This window comes from Girardinichthys multiradiatus, chromosome 3 (assembly GCF_021462225.1).
Source record: "Girardinichthys multiradiatus isolate DD_20200921_A chromosome 3, DD_fGirMul_XY1, whole genome shotgun sequence".
In the NCBI taxonomy this organism is placed as follows: domain Eukaryota; kingdom Metazoa; phylum Chordata; class Actinopteri; order Cyprinodontiformes; family Goodeidae; genus Girardinichthys; species Girardinichthys multiradiatus.
This window is the reverse complement of record NC_061796.1, coordinates 8027490-8051067: the sequence shown is the minus strand read 5'-3', so window position 1 is coordinate 8051067 and position 23578 is coordinate 8027490. Positions and strand designations below refer to the sequence as shown.

Below are 23578 nucleotides of genomic sequence, written 5' to 3'. Positions count from 1 at the left end.
ACCAAAATTTAATTTACTGGAGTGTGCAGTATAACATAGCACACCATCCCCACAGTGAAACACAGTGATGGCAGCATCATGCTGTAGAGACAATTTTTTTTTTTCAGGAGAAGCAGGGCAGCTGGTAATAGTTGATAGGAAGATCGGCGCGGTTAAATACAGGACCATCCTGAAAGGAAACCTGTTATAGGCTGCAAAAGACTTGATAATAGGTTCACCTTCCAGCAGGACAACCCTAAACATAGTCAGAGCTGCGATGGAAACGTTTAGATCAAAGCATATCTATGTGCTAGAACGGTCCAGTCAGTACAGAACCTAAATCCATTTGAAAATCTTTGGCATCTATGTTCAGACACCCATCATCCCATCTGACTGATCTTGAGTTATTCTGCAAAGGAGAATGGGCAAAGATTTCAGTCTCTAGATGTTCAAAGCTGGGATGAACAGACACGGAAAGACTTGCAGCTGTAAAGGCAAATAAACATGGTTATATAAAGTGTTGACTCAAGGCATCTAAATATAAATACGTTTCAGATTTATACTAGTAAAAACTGTATAAAACCATTTATCCATTTATTTCTCTTCTTTACCATGATGCACATAGTTTGTTGGTTTATAACATAAAATCTCATTAAATACATTAATATTTTTGCCTGTAAAGAACAAAGGTTTAAAAAAAAAGTTGAAAGGGCAACATTGTGGGACACTATATGGTGCTCTGAACAGGTTTACAGCAAGGTTCAGATGAACACTGATAACGAACACCTAAACTGCAGGACTTGGCTGAGTAGCAGACCAGATAGGGAGGTGTGAAGTGGTGGTGCAGATGAGGTTGTCCAGGAGAAAGAACAGTGTGGAACATAGATGCTTGGGTTCATGACTGATCAACAGGCTGAAAGGAACTAAAAGCTTCTCTGTGAGGACAGAACCTAATCTGGGAAGGTATGCAAAGATTACACACACATACTTGTTGAATATTTTATTAAAAACTGCAGAATATAAATAAGATGTTTTTTTATTTAACATTGAGATTATAACAGACCAACACGTGTTCTTTCTCTTATGATGTCAAAATGTCAACATCGTTTGTCTGTCTGTGTGTACAGAAAGGCGCCGCCCGCCAGGTGTTGCACACAAACTGGTAAACACCCATACATCACTCATCGACTAGGAAGTTGATGAGGGCAGTCCTGGGCGAGAGGATGGCTCTCTTGATGCTGCGCTCGCTCAGAAGCTTCTGTCCAATGGGGCTTTCCAAAACCAGCTGCTGGACCTGGCTGGAATCTTTGGACACCTGCAGAGGGATCGTCACCGTGCCACAGGGCTTGTTGTTTATCTGAGGGCAGGAAACAGAAAGTAAGAGATGAGAGAATGTTCGAGTTCTTCCTCTGGAAGGCTTTCCATCATCTGGCAAACATTCGTCCATATAAATCTGTACCTAAATTCCTTCTTGGGGGAAAAAAAAACAATCCCTTAAAATAACACAGTCCAGCCCTGCGTCTGCATATACAGGGCACCCTTTCAAACACGTAGTTAGTGGTAGGTATGGGAAGGCAATGGGTCATGTGTGTTCAGAGGCAAGTGTATTCGTGCACACAGTGAACATGATCACATCTCTGGAAGTGCTTAGAAATTGATGCTGAGCAGACGCATGTGTGTCTGAGGCCCCTTGGTTCAGCCTTGGCCTCTATTATCTCTTGGGTTTATCCAATGTACTTGAGACAAACCCAAGTACATGATTAGAAGAAAGAGGGCATGAGGAATCCCACAACAGACAGCTGAGTCCAAAAGAAAAACCAACCTCATTATCCTCAATGACTGGGAGTTCAAATGTGTGCATGTCTCTAAGTATGAAAAAGGAAAACTATCTTGAGAACTTTACATCCATCAGTGCTCTTTGGAGATATAAAGGGAGTAAAAACTTAGTTATAGGTTTAAAATGAGTGTAGAGCTTAGTTTACCTACCTAATAAACCCTGATCCAATATCACTATATTACTAAAGAGTGTAAAATAAATTTAGCATGTTAAACACCTGAATATATAACTGATGATTATACAAAATGCAATTAGTATCCATAATTTCTACCTATTATTGGGGGTAGAGTGGGCTTCAGGACAGGCTAAAGACTAAAGTTAAAAGGACAAGAACAAAGAAAAATCAGTGTCCACTGGTTGGTAATGTCTGGACCAGAGGTCTTCAACCTGTGGCCCCAGAGCACCACACCCTTTAGACCACTGGTCTCCAAACTTATTGACACGTGGGCCAAAGTCATCAAGCCAAAAGTACTCGTGGGACAAAACATATAATTAAAAAAAACTTATATCACAAGAAAATAAATTTACTATGAAAGTAAAGTGCAAAAAGATTGGTTATTAAAAAAACAAATACTGGGTGTTGTACCCTACATGTTCTCTTGTAAGATTTTAAATGGTTGGTAATAATATTGCCCTAATTAAAAATAAAATGTGTCCATCACGCACCTGAACCCAAATACGTATCATTGATTAATTGTGTTGGGCCACACAAATCCGTCCAGGGGCCGCAAATGGCCACGGGCTGCACTCCACAGTGGCTCTTTATAAGTTTGACCGAAAAGGCTATAGAGCCAGGCAATGTATGTAAACCAATTAAAAAAGGTTTGTTTTTACAGTTTTTCATTGTGTTTTCATTATCTGTGTTTCATGAATATTTGCATAGAAGTTGCACACTAATTGTAGAAGATGAATATCTAAATCTATATCTATTTGTGCATCTCTTTCTCTCTCTCAGAGGTTGAAAGCTCAAAACAATAAACCATAACATTACTGAACTCCCTTCAACCTTCTTAGTCTTGCTCTCTCTCACTTTCTCACAGCTTGAATAAATTAGAAACATGTTTAGAAAACACAGTGACCTTTTAAATAGCTTTGTGCGTCACTGTACTCTGACCTAATTCTTAAATTTCCTACTGATCCTGGCGACAGCTAACACAGAGTCTTCTCCCCTCAGTAAAATCATCAACACCAGAGAGTGCTGTTGTCAGTAATGGTGAGTTCACTGGTGAGAAAAAATCAAGCTGACAAATGTCCTATCAGTTGCCAATTACTCATTGCATGTCTATTAAACATTCTGCTAAACTTTGCATTACCCAGACTTGTTCCAATACATGTAAAACTAGCAAGGAAGATATTTTAATTAGATTTTTAGGAACTTTATCACCCTCAGCTGCCACAAAGAAAACCTGTTGCCATTTCAGCAAAAAAAAAAAAAAAACACAAGAAGACAGATCTTAACAGAGATTAACTTAGTTTAGAATCAAAAATGTGATTTCCAAAGAGCTATGAGCTGGAAACTTGACATACAATACAGCCAATAACATTTATTGGCTACAAATAGTTATGTTTAGGGCTTTAAACAATTCCTTTTGACCTTAATTTTCAATATTCTTCATGTTTAAGCATACTGACAACATGCTGTCATAGTTAGGTGCAAGGAATGGTGAAATAAATATAGTGAAAAGGCAACCAGGGTGCAAAGAAGAACTTTTACTGACCTTTAGAAAGCCTGAAGAGTTATTTTTATTTTTGAATGGGACTATACTGGCCAGATTACTCCTTCACAGTTCTGACTGATACAAAAGGAAAAAGTGCTCGTGTAGCGCATACACAAATTCCTTCACAAAGCTGAATCTCATTGCTTTTGCTTGATACTTTTCCCTTTTCCTAAGGGAGTCTAAACTTAAAACGTATTTTATGCTAACCAGAAAACATGCCTCGGGCCTTAAGACTGGAAGATTTACACCACGTGGACATCCTTTTTAAGCCTCATAAGGAAGACACACCCTCATGATGTGACAGATTTAGGTTACCACAACATGAGTAGTAACTGGCCCACACACACAAACACACACATTTTAATTCCATGACATTTGCTGCAAAAGCAAAGACTCTCACTGAACTTCATAGAGAAACTACCAGTGAGGAATAACACCACAATTCAGTTACAGACTTGATTACGACAAACATGTCTGTTTAGCTTAAAGTGTACCACTTGCCTTATGGGTACGTTAACTGACACACACAGGTATTTACATGAATGTAGCCATACGCACACGAAGGCTAATTATAGTCCCTGCTGAAAATTACAGAGTTTGAATGTAATCATGAGTTGAAAGGTTGGAGAGTTTGAGTGGAAAATGAGGAAGGTGTTGGAGTTCAAGGAAAAACTATATTTATAGCAGAAATTATTAGAAAGAAACTAAAAGTTTTGTTTTCTTGGCCTTTTTCTTTTTTACATTTCTTTCTTATTTCTAATTGGTTCAGGTAATGGCAATGAATGGAGAGCAGTTCAATGTGTATTTATCCAAACTAAAGCTAAAGCTACTCAAATGTATCCAAATAGTCAGTTGGATCATTAAAATAACAGCTTTGGCATTGCTAGTTAATCTATGCTAATGGCCTGTGTGGGATTATTGTGGATGTCCATAATAAAACACAAACAATTCAAAATAAGAATTGTTGCTTCCACAACAGTGAAAAGTCAAAAGGGTTTATAAACTGGTCTTTCAAAATAAAGTTCACAGTTGCTTACTACAATAAAAGGACCAATATTTCAGAGATTCGATAACTGCAACCTATGTTGCCACGTTACTAGTAGAACTAAACAAGCAATGAAAAAAACCTAATGTTGTCCTTACAAAATAAAGCCTAAAAACATTTTAAACGAAAAGCCTGAATTTTTCATAGATTACTGTCACATTAGGTACCACGTGATTAATGGAAGTAAATCTATCAGAAAATTCTAATAATGTTGGCTTTAAAGAAAACACTTGAACATAGTCTTAAAAAAAAGCCTCAATAATTCATTGACTATTCATTGACCATTATTATTTAGTTCATAAAGACTCTTCAAATTAGAAATGTCATGTCTTCTAGTTACATCATTACAAAGGTACACTCCAGATTACTTGTGAGTAAACAGTCCATCACAGGGGAACACAGAGACACACATGACAAACAAACATGCTCTCACACACACACACACACACACACACACACACATTAGGGCACTTTAGAGACTTTGGACTGTGAGAGTAAGCCAGAGTACCCAGAAAGAACCAACACATGAACATGCAAACTCCATGCAGAAGGACCCCAGACTGGGATTTGAACCCAGGACCTTTTTGCTGCAAGCCAACAGTGCTACCAACTGTGCCACCGTGCAGCCCGCCATCAAAATCTCTTCAGGAATTTTGCTTCTGGGTTTTTAAATCAGGATCAGGTCGGACTTTATTTATGCAATCCTACCAGCACAGACAGCTCCACAAAGTCAGGGGCCTCCAGATACTTGGGGTCCACAATTGGCCATGGCTGCAGCAAGACATCGCCTCCCCTCAGGAGGAGGGGGCTGAGGGGCTTTTTCACTGAGCAAAGACCTTGAGGAGAAAACACAAGAGGGTATTCAGACTAAAAATAGAAACGTGAAGGTACTGTCAGACAGCTGTTAAAAATATCTCAGCTACATTGTGGGGAAAATATGGTACCAAGGCTGAAAAACCGCTACATTCTCCATCCCATGTTTCTGCCTCCCAGTTAAACTAGCACGGGTGCATCATTCTTCAAGCAGAGAGGAAGGATGTTTACTTCCTCCATCCTGAACTGTGTGTGTGTAAAAGTACACAAACCACCCAGAGTGAAAGGCCCAGCACAGCTGAGTGCAGCAGAAGTCGTGTTTTTCTGTGCTGTTTAAGAATTGATTTAGGAACTGACATGCATAAGCACAAACAAAACTTCCTTCCAGCCATCATCTGTCAGGTTTCCTGACTGCCTATCAGCTGGACCTGTGTGATTTTCCAGAACCACTGCTCCCTTAGTTTGCTGAAAGCGATGTGTGTGTGTCAACAATAAAGGCTAGAGCCAGGGCAAGTTTCCACACGAGGCAGGAAAGGTAACCCTAGATTTTCCTATCTATTGTTTGCTCACCACAAAAAAAGTATTCCCATTTAAAATGTACTGTATAGGCATCAACAGATCTATTAGCACCCCTAATAAAGTAGTATAAAAAGTATAAATTTGTTTTTTATTGCAATAGCATATTCTCATCAATCAAACCTTGAAAACACCTTTTCAGTGAAGAAAAAAATCCCACTACAAGAAACAAATCATTTTTAAAGAAAAATACAGATGGCACAATTATTGCTTTTTGCAGTCTCTTTAAAATAAATACAATTAAAGCCTTTTTAACTTCATGCCTTACCTAATTTCAAGGTTTTTGTGACACTAGTGGGCTTTATTCACCTGTAGCTGGACAGGACGAAGGGCAGAGAGAAGGGGAAGACATGCAGTTATTGGCCCACGGCTGGGAATCGAACCAGGGACAATTACATTGAGGATTGTAGCCTCTGCATATTGAGCGTCTGCTCTACCACTGGGGCTCAGGTTTATGCTTATGTCATGCTTTACTTTTTAAGTTTGGTCAAAGATCTAAAAAAAAAAAAAAAGGCTGATTAGTAAACAATTACTTATTGTTTGCCTGGGGTATAAATATAGGCCCATGTCTAACAGCCACTACCCATAAAGCTGGACAAGGACCCATATCTGTCTTGCAAAAAGTCCCCAAATGATCTCCATAACAATCATGATGGAGAACAATCATCATTATCATGTACATGGTCATGCTAGCTGGTTATTTAGGGGGCAGGATAGAAAAAAAGCCACCCCTTTCCCAGCATCGCAAACGTAAACAATTGCAATTTGCTAAACTCTAGTAGACCTTTAAGTGGAACTGTTAGCGTGGGTCAGGTGAGAATAGTATTTAGCCCACTTTCCAGGTAGCGTTCACAGGAAAACAAAAGATGAATTTGCAGAAAAACACAGTATTCCCACTGTTAAATATAGGGAGGGATCTGTGATGCTGTGGACCAGATTCACCTGTAAAAAGTAACCCTGTAAGAGTGTAATGCATCAAAAAATTCCAGTGGGCAGGATAAAAACTTAAAAAGCCACCCCCACCTCCCACCCTCAACTGAAAAACTTGCTTCTGCAATAAAACATTAATTTATATTAAGGCTTTATACACATCTTTAACTGTGAACATCACTGTAATTCTGTAAAACTGGCAAAAAAATATGTACTACTATCCCTATGGCTGTTACGTCAATGCTGGGGGCTCATTGGTTTTAGCTAATGTCAACGTACGTATATCAGACATTTCTCGCTCTTAGAAAATGCAAAATAACCTAATTTTATTATAAGCCTCCCTAAAAGATGTCATCTTAAAATAACATCTGTTCTAAAGTAGATAAATAAATGTTTTGTTTTTTTTATTCTGAAGGAACCCATGGACATGTAAAATAAAAATAGCCACCCTGTTTCTCTGATAATGGCATAATAGGGAACAGAAAACGTTTATTTTTGTAAGCCACTCTACACCACTTTCCTGTCAATGGCTGAGCCATAATTAGCAGAAACAACATCACACACCTGCCCAAAGCTCGGAGGCCAAGTGAGGAGCCATGGGGGCTGCCATTATAACAAGGGCAGCCAGAGCTTCCTCAAACTCCACACTGTGCTGCAAGACTCGAACTGTTGCACTCTACATACACACAAAAGCAGAAAACATGTTAAATTTGTGATACATAGTGTGTTGTAAATAGCAACAGAGGCAGATTTGTTAAGAAATAATGACAGACTCACACTTAATATATTGGTAAGTCCCATTAGACGAGAGAGGGCTGCGTTGAACAGAAAGTCCTCCGTGAAGTGAGCCGTCACCTGGAAATATTAACACAATAAGCTGATTAAACCAATAAAATTGATAGATTGCTTTTTATTATTAGAGACAGGATGCATCACATGGATGGATGCAAGAATTTTAGGGCTCCCTCTGAGGAATCCTTATAAACAATGACGGGCTTAGAAGGGCCTTTTTGTTTTGATCATGTGTGCAAGCTGTAAAACCAGAGTTTCAGCATTTCCATGCTTAGCCTTGTGGGGAGAAGAACCCATTTTAGAAAGTCTGAGAAGAAGGCTGATCTGTAGAGCCTTTCTGTGAGACACATCAGAGGACAGCTTCAGCTTTAAGGCCTTTTAGCAAACAGTCCGAGCTCCTTTAAAAGCTCTGCGTCCAACGAGGGGGAGGGGGGATCCAACCTGGCAGCTGAAGGGGAGCTAATAATAACGACTGAAACGAGACACAGTGGATTTAAAATCAATGTCCATCCTCTTCGGCAGTCGCTCTTTACTCTAGGGGTTTCAGGTTGCGACGAATTCATCAACACACAACCGGGAAATGTGTAATGAGTGATGTATTACTGACGTAAGATCATATATACTCGGTAACTAAGAAACAACAGCAACAACTTACACTTTCTATACCAAAGATCACACAAATTTTCAACCTCAAAACACAATTCTAATTTTTTTAATAGTTTTTACTAAATTCTAAATTCAATTCTGTGAAAACGTTTTTTAATCTTTACAGATTTTGTCTGTTTTTGCTTTTTTGTCACTCTTAAATGTTTCAGATCATCAAATAAATTAAATTTTATGGTTTATTTTTTTAATAAATGCTGAGATGAGGAATAAAATCTGAAAAAGCAAACATTTTCTGATACTCTTTTCTCATAAGATCAACTTCCATACTTTAGAAACCCTGAAAGGCTTCAGAATTATAGAGAATATGTCCTTATACTAGAAAATAAATATATTAAAGGTGGAATGAGAAGCAAATTTCACAGAAGACAAACATAAAAATAAACATCTTTCTGTAAAAAAAATCTGAGATGTCAAATAAGAGCTCATTCCTGCTCCCTGCTGGTAAGAAGTAGTTAAGTAAAATGTTTAAAATAAAACCTTTGCCATTATTTATGGGAGGTCAGTTAAGCAGTGCTGCAGGACACCCACCTCTTGAATTGCATAGTTCTTGTTGTCCCAGATCTTCTTGGCCTCTGCCAGCTCTTTCCTTTTCAGCAGGGAGGGGTTCGGGACATCACCGAGTTGTCGAGCTCCTCTTAGCTTTGTCACAAGCTGCCAAAGTCGAGACTGCCACCGCAGAACCCCTGGAAGTGCATCCTCTGGAGCAGGGTGACAGAAACACAAGAGAGAAAAAGATGTTTTGACATTTACTGGTAAAGACAAAAAACCTAAATTATGAATATTATGTTGTCATTAGCATGGGTTCACCCTGTCTAAAAAAAACAATACACTGACAAAACTACTTTATTCTAACCTGACTCTTAATTTAGGTTTATGGGTAATTTAATGCAACTGTCTTTTTGTAGTAACATCCAGACTCACTCTTGACATTCCAGAGGATGTCTTGTTCAGGCGGCGCAGCATAAAGGATGTAGAGACGAATGGTGTCCACACCGTACTGCTGTATAACCTCCTGCGGGTCCAGCCCGTTGTGTTTTGACTTGCTCATCTTCTCAAAGGTCACCTCGATGCTGCCACCACTCAGAGCCACTGGCTCCTTCCCTGGATAACATATCACATGATATACAGGTCCTTCTCAAAATATTAGCATATTGTGATAAAGTTAATTATTTTCCATAATGTCATGATGAAAATTTAACATTCATATATTTTAGATTCATTGCACACTAACTGAAATATTTCAGGTCTTTTATTGTCTTAATACGGATGATTTTGGCATACAGCTCATGAAAACCCAAAATTCCTATCTCACAAAATTAGCATATTTCATCACCAATAAAAGAAAAGTGTTTTTAATACAAAAAACGTCAACCTTTAAATAATCATGTACAGTTATGCACTCAATACTTGGTCGGGAATCCTTTTGCAGAAATGACTGCTTCAATGCGGCGTGGCATGGAGGTAATCAGCCTGTGGCACTGCTGAGGTCTTATGGAGGCCCAGGATGCTTCGATAGCGGCCTTTAGCTCATCCAGAGTGTTGGGTCTTGAGTCTCTCAACGTTCTCTTCACAATATCCCACAGATTCTCTATGGGGTTCAGGTCAGGAGAGTTAGCAGGCCAATTGAGCACAGTGATACCATGGTCAGTAAACCATTTACCAGTGGTTTTGGCACTGTGAGCAGGTGCCAGGTCGTGCTGAAAAATGAAATCTTCATCTCCATAAAGCTTTTCAGCAGATGGAAGCATGAAGTGCTCCAAAATCTCCTGATAGCTAGCTGCATTGACCCTGCCCTTGATAAAACACAGTGGAAACACCAGCAGCTGACACGGCACCCCAGACCATCACTGACTGTGGGTACTTGACACTGGACTTCTGGCATTTTGGCATTTCCTTCTCCCCAGTCTTCCTCCAGACTCTGGCACCTTGATTTCCGAATGACATGCAGAATTGCTTTCATCCAAAAAAAGTACTTTGGACCACTGAGCAACAGTCCAGTGCTGCTTCTCTGTAGCCCAGGACTGGGGAATGCGGCACCTGTAGCCCATTTCCTGCACACGCCTGTGCACGGTGGCTCTGGATGTTTCTACTCCAGACTCAGTCCACTGCTTCCGCAGGTCCCCCAAGGTCTGGAATCGGCCCTTCTCCACAATCTTCCTCAGGGTCCGGTCACCTCTTCTCGTTGTGCAGCGTTTTCTGCCACACTTTTTCCTTCCCACAGACTTCCCACTGAGGTGCCTTGATACAGCACTCTGGGAACAGCCTATTCATTCAGAAATTTCTTTCTGTGTCTTACCCTCTTGCTTGAGGGTGTCAATAGTGGCCTTCTGGACAGCAGTCAGGTCGGCAGTCTTACCCATGATTGGGGTTTTGAGTGATGAACCAGGCTGGGAGTTTTAAAGGCCTCAGGAATCTTTTGCAGGTGTTTAGAGTTAACTCGTTGATTCAGATGATTAGGTTCATAGCTCGTTTAGAGACCCTTTTAATGATATGCTAATTTTGTGAGATAGGAATTTTGGGTTTTCATGAGCTGTATGCCAAAATCATCTGTATTAAGACAATAAAAGACCTGAAATATTTCAGTTAGTGTGCAATGAATCTAAAATATATGAATGTTAAATTTTCATCATGACATTATGGAAAATAATTAACTTTATCACAATATGCTAATATTTTGAGAAGGACCTGTATATCTGTTGTTTGTTCAACACCATGTTTAGCAACATCTGGTAAAAAAAATAAATAAAGAAAACTACAATGCCTTGCAAAAGTATTCATACCCGTTGAATTGTACATTTTCTCACGTTATAACCACAAAAATATTAAACATGTGGCATTTTTATTAAGCTCCTTACCTTTGATGCGCCTAAATAAAACTAACTTGCTTTTCTGTGAAGACCTTAGAGGTTTGTATGGGAACAATAGAGAACGAACAGCCTCAAAAGGAGCAAGTAACACATCATCATTAATAAGAGAAAAAGCAAAAAGGCTCATGGTAACTCTGGAGGAGCTGCAGAAATACACAGCTCAGGTGGAAGAATCTGTTGAAAGAGTTAGGTTATCACACGTACAATCCACAAGTCCACAAATGGAAGAGTGTGGCAGGAAAAAAAGCCATTGATGAAAGAAAGTCATAAATAGTCCTGTTTACAGCTTGTCAAAAGCCATGTAGCAGACACAGCAAACATTTGGCAGAAGGTGCTCTGGCCAGATGAGACAAAAATGTAAATTCTTGACCTACATTCAAAACCCTAATTGTTTTATTAAACCCACACAGTACAACACCCTGAACACACCATTTCCACTGTGAAACATTGGGGTTGACAGGGACATCAGGTCAGAGTTAATGAGAAGATGCATGGGGCAAAAATCAGGGCAAGAATTGAAGGAAACCTTTTAGAAATTACAAAAGACTTGAGACTGGGACAGAGCTTCAACTTCCAACAGGACAAAAACCCTAAACATACAGCCAGTGCTATAATGGAATAGTTTAGATCGAAGCATATTCATGTGTTAGAATGTTCGTTCGTTCGTTCGTCGTCTTCTGCTTATCCAGGACCGGGTCGCGGGGGCAGCAGACTCAGCAGAGACGCCCAGACGTCCCTCTCTCCAGACACCTCCTCCAGCTCCTCCAGGGGGAGCCCAAGGCGTTCCCAGGCCAGCCGAGAGACATAGTCCCTCCAGCGTGTCCTGGGCCGTCCCCTGGGCCTCCTCCCGGTGGGACGTGCCTGGAACACCTCCCGAGGAAGGCGTCCAGGAGGCATCCGGTGTAGATGCCCGAGCCACCTCAACTGGCTCCTCTCAATGTGGAGGAGCAGCGGCTCTACTCCGAGCCCCTCCCGGATGGCCGAGCTCCTCACCCTATCTCTAAGGGAGTGCCCGGCCACCCTACGGAGGAAGCTCATTTCAGCCGCTTGTATCCGTGATCTCGTTCTTTCGGTCATGACCCAAAGTTCATGGCCATAGGTGAGGGTAGGAACGTAGACCGACCAGTAAATTGAGAGCTTTGCTTTTCGGCTCAGCTCTCTCTTCACCACAATGGACCGGCACAGCGCCCCCATTACTGTGGCAGCTGCACCGATCCGTCTGTCGATCTCCCGCTCCATTCTTCCCTCACTCGTGAACAAGACCCCGAGATACTTAAACTCCTCCACTTGAGGCAGGAACTCCCCTCCAACCTGAAGAGGACAAGCTACCCTTTTCCGGTCGAGTACCATGGCCTCGGACTTGGAGGAGCTGATCCTCATCCCAGCCGCTTCACACTCGGCTGCGAACCGCCACAGCGCATGCTGTAGGTCTTGGCTAGAGGGGGCCAGCAGGACCACGTCATCCGCAAAAAGAAGAGACGAAATCCACTGGTCCCCAAACCAGACCCCCCCGGCCCTTGGCTGCGTCTAGAAATCCTGTCCATAAAAGTTATGAACAGGACCGGCGACAAAGGGCAGCCCTGCCGGAGTCCAACATGCACTGGGAACAGGTCCGACTTAGTGCCGGCAATGCGGTCAGACAAAGAGCGGTTCAAGAATCCTTCATGAGGACTAAAATATCGAGGCACGTGACGTCGCCCGGTACGGCGGAGCCGGGGTCCCACCCTGGAGCCAGGCCTGGGGTCGGGACTCGTCGGAGAGCGCCTGGTGGCCGGGTTGCTCCTCGCGGGACCCGGCCGGGCCAAGCCCGAACGAGGGACGCGAGGCCATCCCCCAGTGGGCCCACCACCTGCAGGGGGAACCGTGAGGGACCGGTGCAAAGAGGATTGGGTGGCGGTCGAAGGTGGAGACCTCAACGGCCCGATCCCCGGATGCTTAGGCTGGCTCTAGGGACGTGGAATGTCACCTCGCTGGGGGGGAAGGAGTCTGAGCTTGTGCGGGAGGTCGAGAGATATCGACTAGAAATAGTTGGGCTCGCCTCCACGCACAGCGTGGGCTCTGGAACCCATCTCCTTGAGAGGGGTTGGACTCTCTTCTACTCTGGAGTGGCCCACGGGGAGAGGCGGCGGGCTGGTGTGGGTTTGCTTGTTGCCCCCCAGCTCAGCCGTCTCGTGTTGGGGTTTACCCCAGTGGATGAGAGGGTTGTATCCCTGCGCCTTCGGGTTGGGGAGAGGTCTCTGACTATCATTTCAGCCTACGGGCCGAGTGGTAGTGCAGAGTACCCTGCCTTCTTGGCGTCCCTGTCGGGGGTGCTGGATAGTGCCCCTCCCGGGGACTCCATTATTCTGCTGGGGGACTTCAACGCCCACGTGGGGAACGACAGTGACACCTGGAGAGGCGTGATCGGGAGGAATGGCCTCCCCGATCTGAATCCGAGTGGTGTTTTGTTATTGGACTTCTGTGCTAGTCACGGATTGTCCATAACGAACACCATGTTCAAACATAAGGGTGTCCATCAGTGCACTTGGCACCAGGACACCCTAGGCAGGAGGTCGATGATCGACTTTGTTGTCGTATCATCAGACCTTCGGCCGCATGTTTTGGACACTCGGGTGAAGAGAGGGGCTAAGCTGTCGACTGATCATCACCTGGTGGTGAGTTGGATCCGCTGGAGGAGGAGAAAGCCGGACAGACTCGGCAGGCCCAAGCGCATAGTGAGGGTCTGCTGGGAACGCCTGGCGGAGCCCTCGGCCAGGGATGTATTCAACTCCCACCTCCGGGAGAGCTTCGACCAGATCCCGGGGGATGTTGGAGACATAGAGTCCGAGTGGACCATGTTCTCTGCATCTATTGTCGATGCTGCTGCCCATAGCTGTGGCCGTAAGGTCTGCGGTGCCTGTCGTGGCGGCAATCCCAGAACCCGGTGGTGGACACCGGCAGTAAGGGATGCCGTTAAGCTGAAGAAGGAGTCCTATCGGCTGTGGTTGGCTTGTGGGACTCCTGAGGCGGCTGACGGGTACCGTGAGGCCAAGGGCTGTGGCAGAGGCAAAAACTCGGGCCTGGGAAGAGTTCAGTGAGGCCATAGAGAAGGACTACCGGTTGGCCTCGAAGCGATTCTGGCAAACCGTCCGGCGCCTCAGGAGGGGGAAGCAGTGCTTCGCCAACACTGTTTATAGTGGGGGCGGGAGACTGCTGACCTCGACTGAGGACATTATCGGGCGGTGGAAGAAGTACTTCGAGGATCTCCTCAATCCTGCCATCACGCATTCCGTGGTGGAAACAGAGGCTGGGGACTCGGGGTTGGACTCTTTCATCACCCAGGCTGAAGTCACCGAGGTGGTTAAAACGCTCCGCGGTGGCAAGGCTTCGGGGGTGGATGAGATCCGCCCTGAGTACCTCAAGTCTCTGGATGTTGTAGGGCTGTCATGGTTGACACGCCTCTTCAACATTGCGTGGCATTGGGTGGTGGTCCCCCTTTATAAGAAGGGGGACCGGAGGGTGTGTTCCAACTACAGGGGGATCACACTCCTCAGCCTCCCAGGTAAGGCCTACGCCAGGGTATTGGAGAGGAGAGTCCGACCGATAGTCGAACCTCGGCTTCAGGAGGAACAGTGTGGTTTTCGTCCCGGCCGTGGAACACTGGACCAGCTCTATACCCTCTACAGGGTGCTCGAGGGTTCATGGGAGTTTGCCCAACCGGTTCACATGTGTTTTGTGGACCTGGAGAAGGCATTCGACTGTGTCCCTCGTGATGCCCTGTGGGGGGTGCTCCAGGAGTATGGAATCGGGGGCCCTTTATTAGGGGCCATCCGGTCCCTGTACGAGCGGAGCAGGAGTTTGGTCCGCATTGCCGGCACTAAGTCGGACCTGTTCCCAGTGTGTTAGAATGGCCCAGTCAAAATCCAGATCCAAATCCAACAGAGAATCTATGGCCAGACAAATGCATCTCCCTCCAGTCTGCTTAAACTTGAGCTATTTTGCAAGAAAGAAAGAGGAAAAATTCCAAACACCTACAGTCATAATTGCCACAAAATGTGGTTCTAGAAAGTACTTACTCAATATGGTTAAATAGAAATGCACAAAACATACATTTCTATTTGGAAATAAGTTTGACACCATGTATAAATTTCCTTCTACTTCACTGGTTAAGGGGTAAGAACACCATTGCAAGGCACTGACAAGGGACTTCTTATAAAGTTTCTAAACAGTAGACTGAATATCCTAGGGTGAAATCGTTAAAAGTGACATATTTGTTGAACGCCACAGACGGAAGCGCTCTCCTCACCCATTTTATGAAAATGTGTTACATTAAGAAACATGTAGCGGCCTGATGTGTGCTGATGTACTGGTGTGTACCTGTGAAATCTATTTGATCTCTCTTCAAATACTGCCCGCTGTCTGCCAGTTTAAATGTCTGACCTTTGATCAGACCCTGTACCAAAAGTTTCCAAAACGGCTCCCTGCAGAGCAGAAAGTTCATAAGATGTGCAAATTATTGATGCATGTATGCCAGAAAGGAGAGAAGCCAAAGTAGTCCACCTGTGAGCCACAAGACCTTGGTCCTTGCAGAAATGGCAGAGGAAGCGGGCGTAATACAGGTGCATAACAGCGTGCTCCTTCCCGCCGATGTATACGTCCACTGGAAGCCAGTGATCGGCTAGGTGGCGCTCAAAAGGCCTGCAGAGAGAAGGTAAGTTTACTCAGTGCTAGAAATTGTGAAGCTCTTTAGTTACAAAGCTGAGTTAATATATAGAATCCTGAAATACATTACAGTCCTTATAATTGGTCGTAGGTTCTTAAAAACCTTACAAACACAGTAATAGTGCCAAACACTTTGCTGGCAATCTTAAAGCCTATAAAAACAATGCTACATTTGTCCTGAAAAAGTATTTCAATCAAAAGCAATTGTCTTACATGTGTGGCTTAAGGACATAAAATTGAGAAAATAAATGATTATTGTTTATTGTGCAAAGATATGCTAAAATAGAATAAACAGATTTGTTGGTAACCCTAAAGAGACTATAAATCCTTGCATATATTGAAGAGTTTAACCCTGTTTAGTATTAGTGGTGCCTTCAGACTCTTCATCAGCCATTAGGCCTATTAGAAAGGAAAAACATGCTACTGAGTAGCTGTCTGAGGAGCTCAGAAACAAGAGGACATATATCTATGTTAAAGGTAAAGGCTACAAGACCATCTCTAAGAAGCTTCATGTTTCTGTGACAATATTGGGACTGTAGCCAAACTCCAAGGATGTTGACAAGAGAGAAAATTATCAGACAGATTGTGTGGATGGCAGGAGAAAAAAACCCAAGGAGACAATTTACTACATCTGAACTCTATGGTCAAGGCACATCACTTTCTGTTCACACCATCCATCACATTATGAACCACAGCGGGCTTCATGGAAGAAGAACCAGGAGAGCTCCTCCACTAAGAAAAAGACCCAGGACTTCACCACAATGCATGCCAACAAGCCCCAATGTTTATGGGAGATTATCTGCTCCTTCTGATCAGCTACATCAGCTCTATGTTAACAGGTCGAAAAATTAAGCTTTTAAAGAAACCCCTCACCTACTTTGAAACATAGAGAGGTCTCAGTTTAGTCTTGGGGCTGATTTACTAAATCTTGGAACAGGAAAGCTTTAATCTGTGCATGACATCTCAAGACTACGAAGGCATCGTGAAGCAACAAATACTTCCCAGAGTCAGAAAGCCCAGCCTCAGTCGCAGGTTGTTTAACCTCCAACAAGCTAATGACCCAAAATATACAGCTGGAAGCACTCAAACATGGCTGAGAATTACTGCCGATCCGTGAGCCCCTTGAGTCTCATTTGTCTTGGATAGAGAATAAACAATAAAGGATGCCTCTAAACCCTTTTTAGTTTCAGGGTATTTTACAAATGGTTGTTTTTTTTTGGTTTGGTTAACGAATAGCACCAACAAATGTGTGTGCATCTGTAAGTCCAACCTCTGAGGAACAACACATGACATATTACAACTTTAAAAAAAAGTATTTACACTAGCTTCTCCTATGGAGATTAATCAACAGCCTGGTGGAGCTACTCTAATACCCTAATCACATGTAAATCAGCAGGTCTAAACAAGCAAATTGCTTGGCAGTTTGTTGAACCTCAGCACTCAGGTGTTTGTGAACATAAATGCAAAGAACAGATTTCAGCAACAATTTTAGCCAAACAACTTTTGTTACCCATCAACCTGTAAAAAGTTAGAAGGCCATTATTTTAGAGATAATAAACCTGTGGGAATTCAGGACGGTTTTAAATCTTTCTAGAGGTAGATGCCCGGTTCTGATCACACAATGCTCCAAGTTACCACAAAATAAAACAAACAAAAAAATCCCACGTGGTCCAGTCTCAGTTTGGACCACATTAGGAATCTGTGGTTATGAAAAACATACACAGAAAAATGCCTCATCTATGAAGAGCTGATGACATAGACCTGTCTGGCATTGACGGGACGTGGGCAGCTGGCAGTGATTAGGCCGATCATGAACTACTCTGTATAGCAAAGTATTCGAGAAGTCAAATGTGACGCCATCTTTCCAACAGCTGAAGCTCGAATCGGGTCATACGACAATACCACGGCCCTGACAAGAGCAGCTAATCTATAACAGGATGGCTTAAAAGGAAAGGAATCCAGGTGTGACAACAGCCCACTTAAAGGTTGGACTTAAATCTGGATAAAAGCAGCAGAGCAGCAATAAGAAAGCTCTGCATAAAAGAATAGCCACAATCTCCAAAGAACTTCCTTTAAAGCAATAAGATTATACAGAGCACAAATATATCATTTAATAGTTTGACAAGCAGCAATATCATTAAAGAGAGTTAATCTGATGCTTAGGTTTACCTTAAACATTTATTTTATGAACAGTGTTGCTGAATTATTTATTAATATGAGTAGGAAATACAGACATTATAATATGTTCATACATTAATTGCAATGCATTTGCATGTGAGCTTAGCCACCGACATACCCAGGCTCTTCCTGCAGAGGGCAGGCTGATTCTGACACACAAACACTCAGTGATAGGTCTGATACATCATTTGTTTTAACTGGCTTACACTCTCCAAGAGAAATAAGAAGCAAACATGTTAACACTTGAGTCAATCCGTGTCGTTGGATTTCGACAGGTCTCCTGCATGTGGTTAGCCTGGCACTCCAGATAATCAGCAGTAATGATGCTCTTTAAGGCAGGCTGTGTCTTTTTTTAACACCAGCCATTTGTCTCCTTCACACCTCTGGGAATCTCACCTTCACTCTGTGGCTGATAGGGTCTCTCCAGATAAAAAAAAATCTACAAAATGCAAAACAATTTAGCTTGCTTGCTGGCGTCAGGCAAAGGAACTGTAATACTCAATCACACACAGTACCCTAAATTCTCATCTATTTCCTCAAACTTTCAACATCTCCTATTTCTTTTCATCTGGTTTCCTCTCTGCGTGAAAGGCTCAGCGGGTTGACTGAATGCACAAATAGTGTAATTGCTTTTTCTGTTGTGCCATAATCTCTAAAGCAACGGAGAGAGCAGTCCGTTCTGTTGCAGAGCAACTTTGCTGCGAGGTCAGGGCCCTGGGAAATTAATCTCTTTTGTTAAGCTCTAGGTATCGCCACCATCCCAGCAGGTGATGGCAGTGGCAGCATAATCTCTGTTCAGACAAAAAACGTAACGTTTACTGAAGTGTATGCGTGCAAACACAGGCAGTGTGTAGACGTTTAAAGTGAAAAACTGAACATTTTTCATGTCAGAATTTCATACTTTTCCCATAAATAAAATTTAATTTTCAGTGTGTTTTTAGCCCAACATTTAATGGATGGATGGATGGATGGATGGATGACATATTTTTCCATACTCTATTTTTTCCATGCAGACCTCAAGTCTATATATTCCAAACTGCGTAGGAACCTTGGCCTATACACAAAAAATGTTTGTGTGCGAGTCAAGCTTGTGTGTAGATACAGAGATAACAGAGAATGTGTTCAGATTCAAACAGAATATCACAAGATAACCTCATGCACATTCATTTTGTTAGGGCTGAGGAAGTGGCACAAACCTGTCTGTGTTGTGAGGGTCTGTGTATCTGAAATAATACCAAGCTGAGTCCACAAACGTGTCCATGGTGTCGGTTTCCCGCCTGGCTGGGCCCTTACATCTGACAGGGGAGGAAAAACACAGAGAGTTGGCAGGAGCGGGGCATCAGTTAATATTAGTTGGACAAATCAGGGCAGATGAATAAGCCGTGTTTTTGCGCATGGACAAATTTGTGGGTTTGAGGGTCTAAAATTCAGCCAGGGTCCATCTGGCTGAAAGAGTCGTGTCTCTGCAGAGCAGCACGGCTGAAGCCTGACTGGCACCACAGCTCTGTTTCTGTGCCCCTACTAACAGACTGTGCTAACAGGATAGGCCTTGCTTCTGATGGGGTGTTTGAATTGGAAATGCCACCTCGTGACTGCTTTCTATCCAAGCCAAACATCACTTTGGATGCAAAATGACAATCTGACAACAGCACTTTCAAAGTGCAGGAAATGACAAAGACATTCAGAGAAAGAGCTTTTGCAAGGTGTTTTTCTGCTTTAGAATTAAAGCATTTCATGGAACAGTGATTGTCTGCCTTTTATTTTATAATGAGTCTCAGCTGATTTAAAGTTGGAGTGCCAAAAAGATAAACAGAAAAACAGCTTAGAGCTCTACCACGGAGTGAGGAACGGCTGGTGAAGCTTCCTGCACCTTCTGTGTCACTGTCTGTCGAACATTTCCTGCCTCACAGCTAAACTTTTATATCACATATTCACCAACAGACACACTGAGAGACACAAACACCTCGACCACCTACCATACCAGTCTATAATAAGGCTGTAATGATGAGGTAAGAGCTGATGGTTGCCAGGCAACAAGGCTAAGGTGTAGCAAGGTTAATGTTTGGAAGCCAGGTGTTGTTTTGATGGGATGAAAGCTAAGCCGTCTAACAAAGAATCAGTCATCGATAAAAAAGAAAGTCTCTCAAAGTCAAGAAATGGTAGAAAAGTATGTATGTGGAAGTAATGGTAAACAGCCTGCACTTGTATAGCACTTTATTAAGTCTGAGGACTCCAAAGCGCTTTACATCACAATCAGTCATCCACCCATTCATACTCACTTACAGTGGTAAGCTACATTGTAGCCACAGCTGCCCTGGACCAGACTGACAGAAGTGGGACTGCCATACAATCAGCACCACCAGGCCCGGGTGACCACCATCAGCAGGCAAAGCCGCTAAGGTGTCCTGCCCAAGAACACAGTGACTGAGATGGACGGAGCGTCCAAACTGGCAACTGGGAAACTGGCAACCTACTGGCTACAGGACGAGCCCCTACCACCTGAACCACATCTAAACCACCTATAAAAACCTGTTATTTTAAAAGCCAATTAATTGCTAGGTTTCGGATAAAGTGTCCTTGAAAAAGTAATTAATATCTCTTTCACGTTTCACATTTTGCCACGCTAAAACCAAAAACCTCACTTTACATTATTTATTGATCTTATGCCAAAAGGCTCTCGAACAGATGCGGGAAGGGAGGCAGCTGCTCACTTTATAAAAGTCCTCTTCCCAAAGAAAACAGAGCTCCATCTGTTGTATGTCTGTGAGCCTGCCTACCCAATGTGTTGGTTCTCTGCAAACCAGGTGGTCTCTCTGTTTACCTGTGGATCCATAAAGCTAACACACACACACACCCACACACACACACACCCACACACACACACACACACACACACACACACACACACACACACACACACGGGGGCAGGCACGCTCTCTTAATCAGGCAAAAGCTGAAGCAGGGTTCAGTTGGCAGGCTAATTTACAGATCTACGGAGGGTCGGAGACGAGATGAGCGCGCAGGAAATGACTTCCTCAAGGACAGATAAAACCGTTTCTTTCACCAACCCTGCTCGTCTGTGCTCCACTCAAACTTTAATTGGACACGCTCCACGAGCGAAGGGAACAAATTTCAACAGACACTTAACAACTGAAGGGGAGATGGGTAGTGGGGGTATAATGGTGTATTCGATGATTATTACCATCAATCACCGCTGATGGGGAGCAATTCTAGCAACTTTTGAGTAAACACAATCTGATGACTTGTGCCATCTGCGACTGAGTAGGCCTTTGTTTTAATCAACATGGAGCCCTGACGGTGATTAGTCGTATTCAGAGAGGAATTCCCTTGTCAGCGAGGGCTCCGGAGACGCCAGAGGAGTAGTTGTGCATTTTCATACACATCGAGTTGCTGAGTGGAGAACGAGCACGTCTGCGTGTGTGTAAGATCACGGTCGTGTGGAGGAGGTCCATGCATGTGCATGTACTCCATTTGTGTGTCTCTTTTGAGGCACAGCTGGTTGATATAACCCCTGACATAATCCCATGCAGTCCTTGCCACACATGGCACTCATTGCATAAGTCAGTCTGTACAAAAATATTAATCACACAATTTCCAGGCTCTCTGTGAGTGCCCCGTGTTCCTGTAAAGCCGCCTGACAGCAGGCTCGTTTTGTCGAAGCCGGTCTCCTCAGGAAACACAGGAAATGCAGAGCTGAGACACTAATCGGAGAGGGTTCGCACATAATTCAGTTCTGACACACAGTACTCTGCACAATTTCCCCGGTCACTCATGCTGTTGTAAAAAAACAACTAGGACAGACTCCCACAAACAATATCAAGCATCTAGATGGGGTTTATGTGTGCTAATACCTACAGTACTTTGGGATAAAGCGACGATGGAATAATATATTTAAAACCTTTTCAGGAGGATGATCTACAGCTGAATGAAGACGTCAAGGCAAAGGGCCATTAGACTGCTCCATTAAATTTTTCAGACATGATGTTAAAGACATTTGTATGTAAAAAGGATAACTGACAAGCAAGTGACTGAATCTGGACTGTATTAGTTTAGTGTATCAGGGAGCATCATATTGCAGTGCTTTGCAAACATATACACCCATTCAACGTTGTTCACATTCATAAACTTGTATTTTATGGTATTTTAAAAATAACATATTATTAGTTATGATTTATCTACAGAACTTGACAGTCCAGTAAATCTGGGATATTTTACAGAGGGAAGATTATGGCACTTTGAAGGGGGCCTTGTGTATCTACTTCTTTTAAAAAGGAAAGTATATTTATTTTTGAGAAGTTCCTTTATCAAATAAATAATCACTAGAAGGAATTATAGAGGAAGATTTGGTTCAGGTTAATTCAAACATCCTCCTTGAACCGCCACCTTAATGTGGTGGAGGGGTTTGAGTGCTCAAATGATCCTAGAGGTTATGTTGTCTGGGGCCTAAATGCCCCTGGTAGGGACTCCCATGGCAAGCTCTAGGTGACGGGTCAGACAAAGAGCGGTTCAAGAATCCTTCATGAGGACTAAAATATCGAGGCACGTGACGTCGCCCGGTACGGCGGAGCCGGGGTCCCACCCTGGAGCCAGGCCTGGGGTCGGGACTCGCCGGAGAGCGCCTGGTGGCCGGGTTGCTCCTCGCGGGACGCGGCCGGGCCAAGCCCGAACGAGAGACGCGAGGCCATCCCCCAGTGGGCCCACCACCTGCAGGGGGAACCGTGAGGGACCGGTGCAAAGAGGATTGGGTGGCGGACGAAGGTGGAGACCTCAGCGGCCCAATCCCTGGATGCTTAGGCTGGCTCTAGGGACGTGGAATGTCACCTCGCTGGGGGGGAAGGAGCCTGAGCTTGTGTGGGAGGTCGAGAGATAGCGACTAGAAATAGTCGGGCTCGCCTCCACGCACAGCGTGGGCTCTGGAATCCATCTCCTTGAGAGGGGTTGGACTCTCTTCTACTCTGGAGTGGACCACGGGGAGAGGCGGCGGGCTGGTGTGGGTTTGCTTGTTGCCCCCCAGCTCAGCCGTCTCGTGTTGGAGTTTACCCTGGTGGATGAGAGGGTCGCATCCCTGCGCCTTTGGGTTGGGGATAGGTCTCTGACTGTCGTCTCGGCCTACGGGACGAGCGGTAGTGCGGAGTACCCGGCCTTCTTAGTGTCCCTGTCGGGGGTGCTGGATAGTGCCCCTCCCGGGGACTCCATTATTCTGCTGGGGGACTTCAACGCCCATGTGGGAAATGACAGTGACACCTGAAGAGGCGTGATCGGGAGGAATGGCCTCCCCGATCTGAATCCGAGTGGTGTTTTGTTACTGGACTTCTGTGCTAGTCACGGATTGTCCATAATGAACACCATGTTCAAACATAAGGGTGTCCATCAGTGCATTTGGCACCAGGACACCCTAGGCAGGAGGTCAATGATCGACTTTGTTGTCGTATCATCAGACCTTCGGCCGCATGTT

The 23578-nt window shown here is 43.8% G+C and overlaps 1 protein-coding gene across 3 annotated transcripts in view; it reads right to left on the bottom strand.

The window, feature by feature from the left end:
• Positions 1-964: 964 nt before the first annotated feature.
• lars2 (leucyl-tRNA synthetase 2, mitochondrial) overlaps positions 965-23578 on the bottom strand; it is a 64718-nt gene continuing 42104 nt past the window's right edge. For all 3 annotated transcript variants that reach the window (XM_047361692.1, XM_047361690.1, XM_047361691.1), the window contains exons 14-22: positions 19299-19397; positions 15763-15900; positions 15580-15683; positions 9278-9457; positions 8885-9054; positions 7676-7753; positions 7463-7574; positions 5288-5415; positions 965-1336 (exon numbers count right to left, since the gene is read on the bottom strand). In XM_047361692.1, coding sequence (XP_047217648.1) covers positions 1157-1336; positions 5288-5415; positions 7463-7574; positions 7676-7753; positions 8885-9054; positions 9278-9457; positions 15580-15683; positions 15763-15900; positions 19299-19397 — 1189 coding nt within the window. In that variant the 3' untranslated portion in view covers positions 965-1156. The remainder of the gene's footprint in view (positions 1337-5287; positions 5416-7462; positions 7575-7675; positions 7754-8884; positions 9055-9277; positions 9458-15579; positions 15684-15762; positions 15901-19298; positions 19398-23578) is intronic.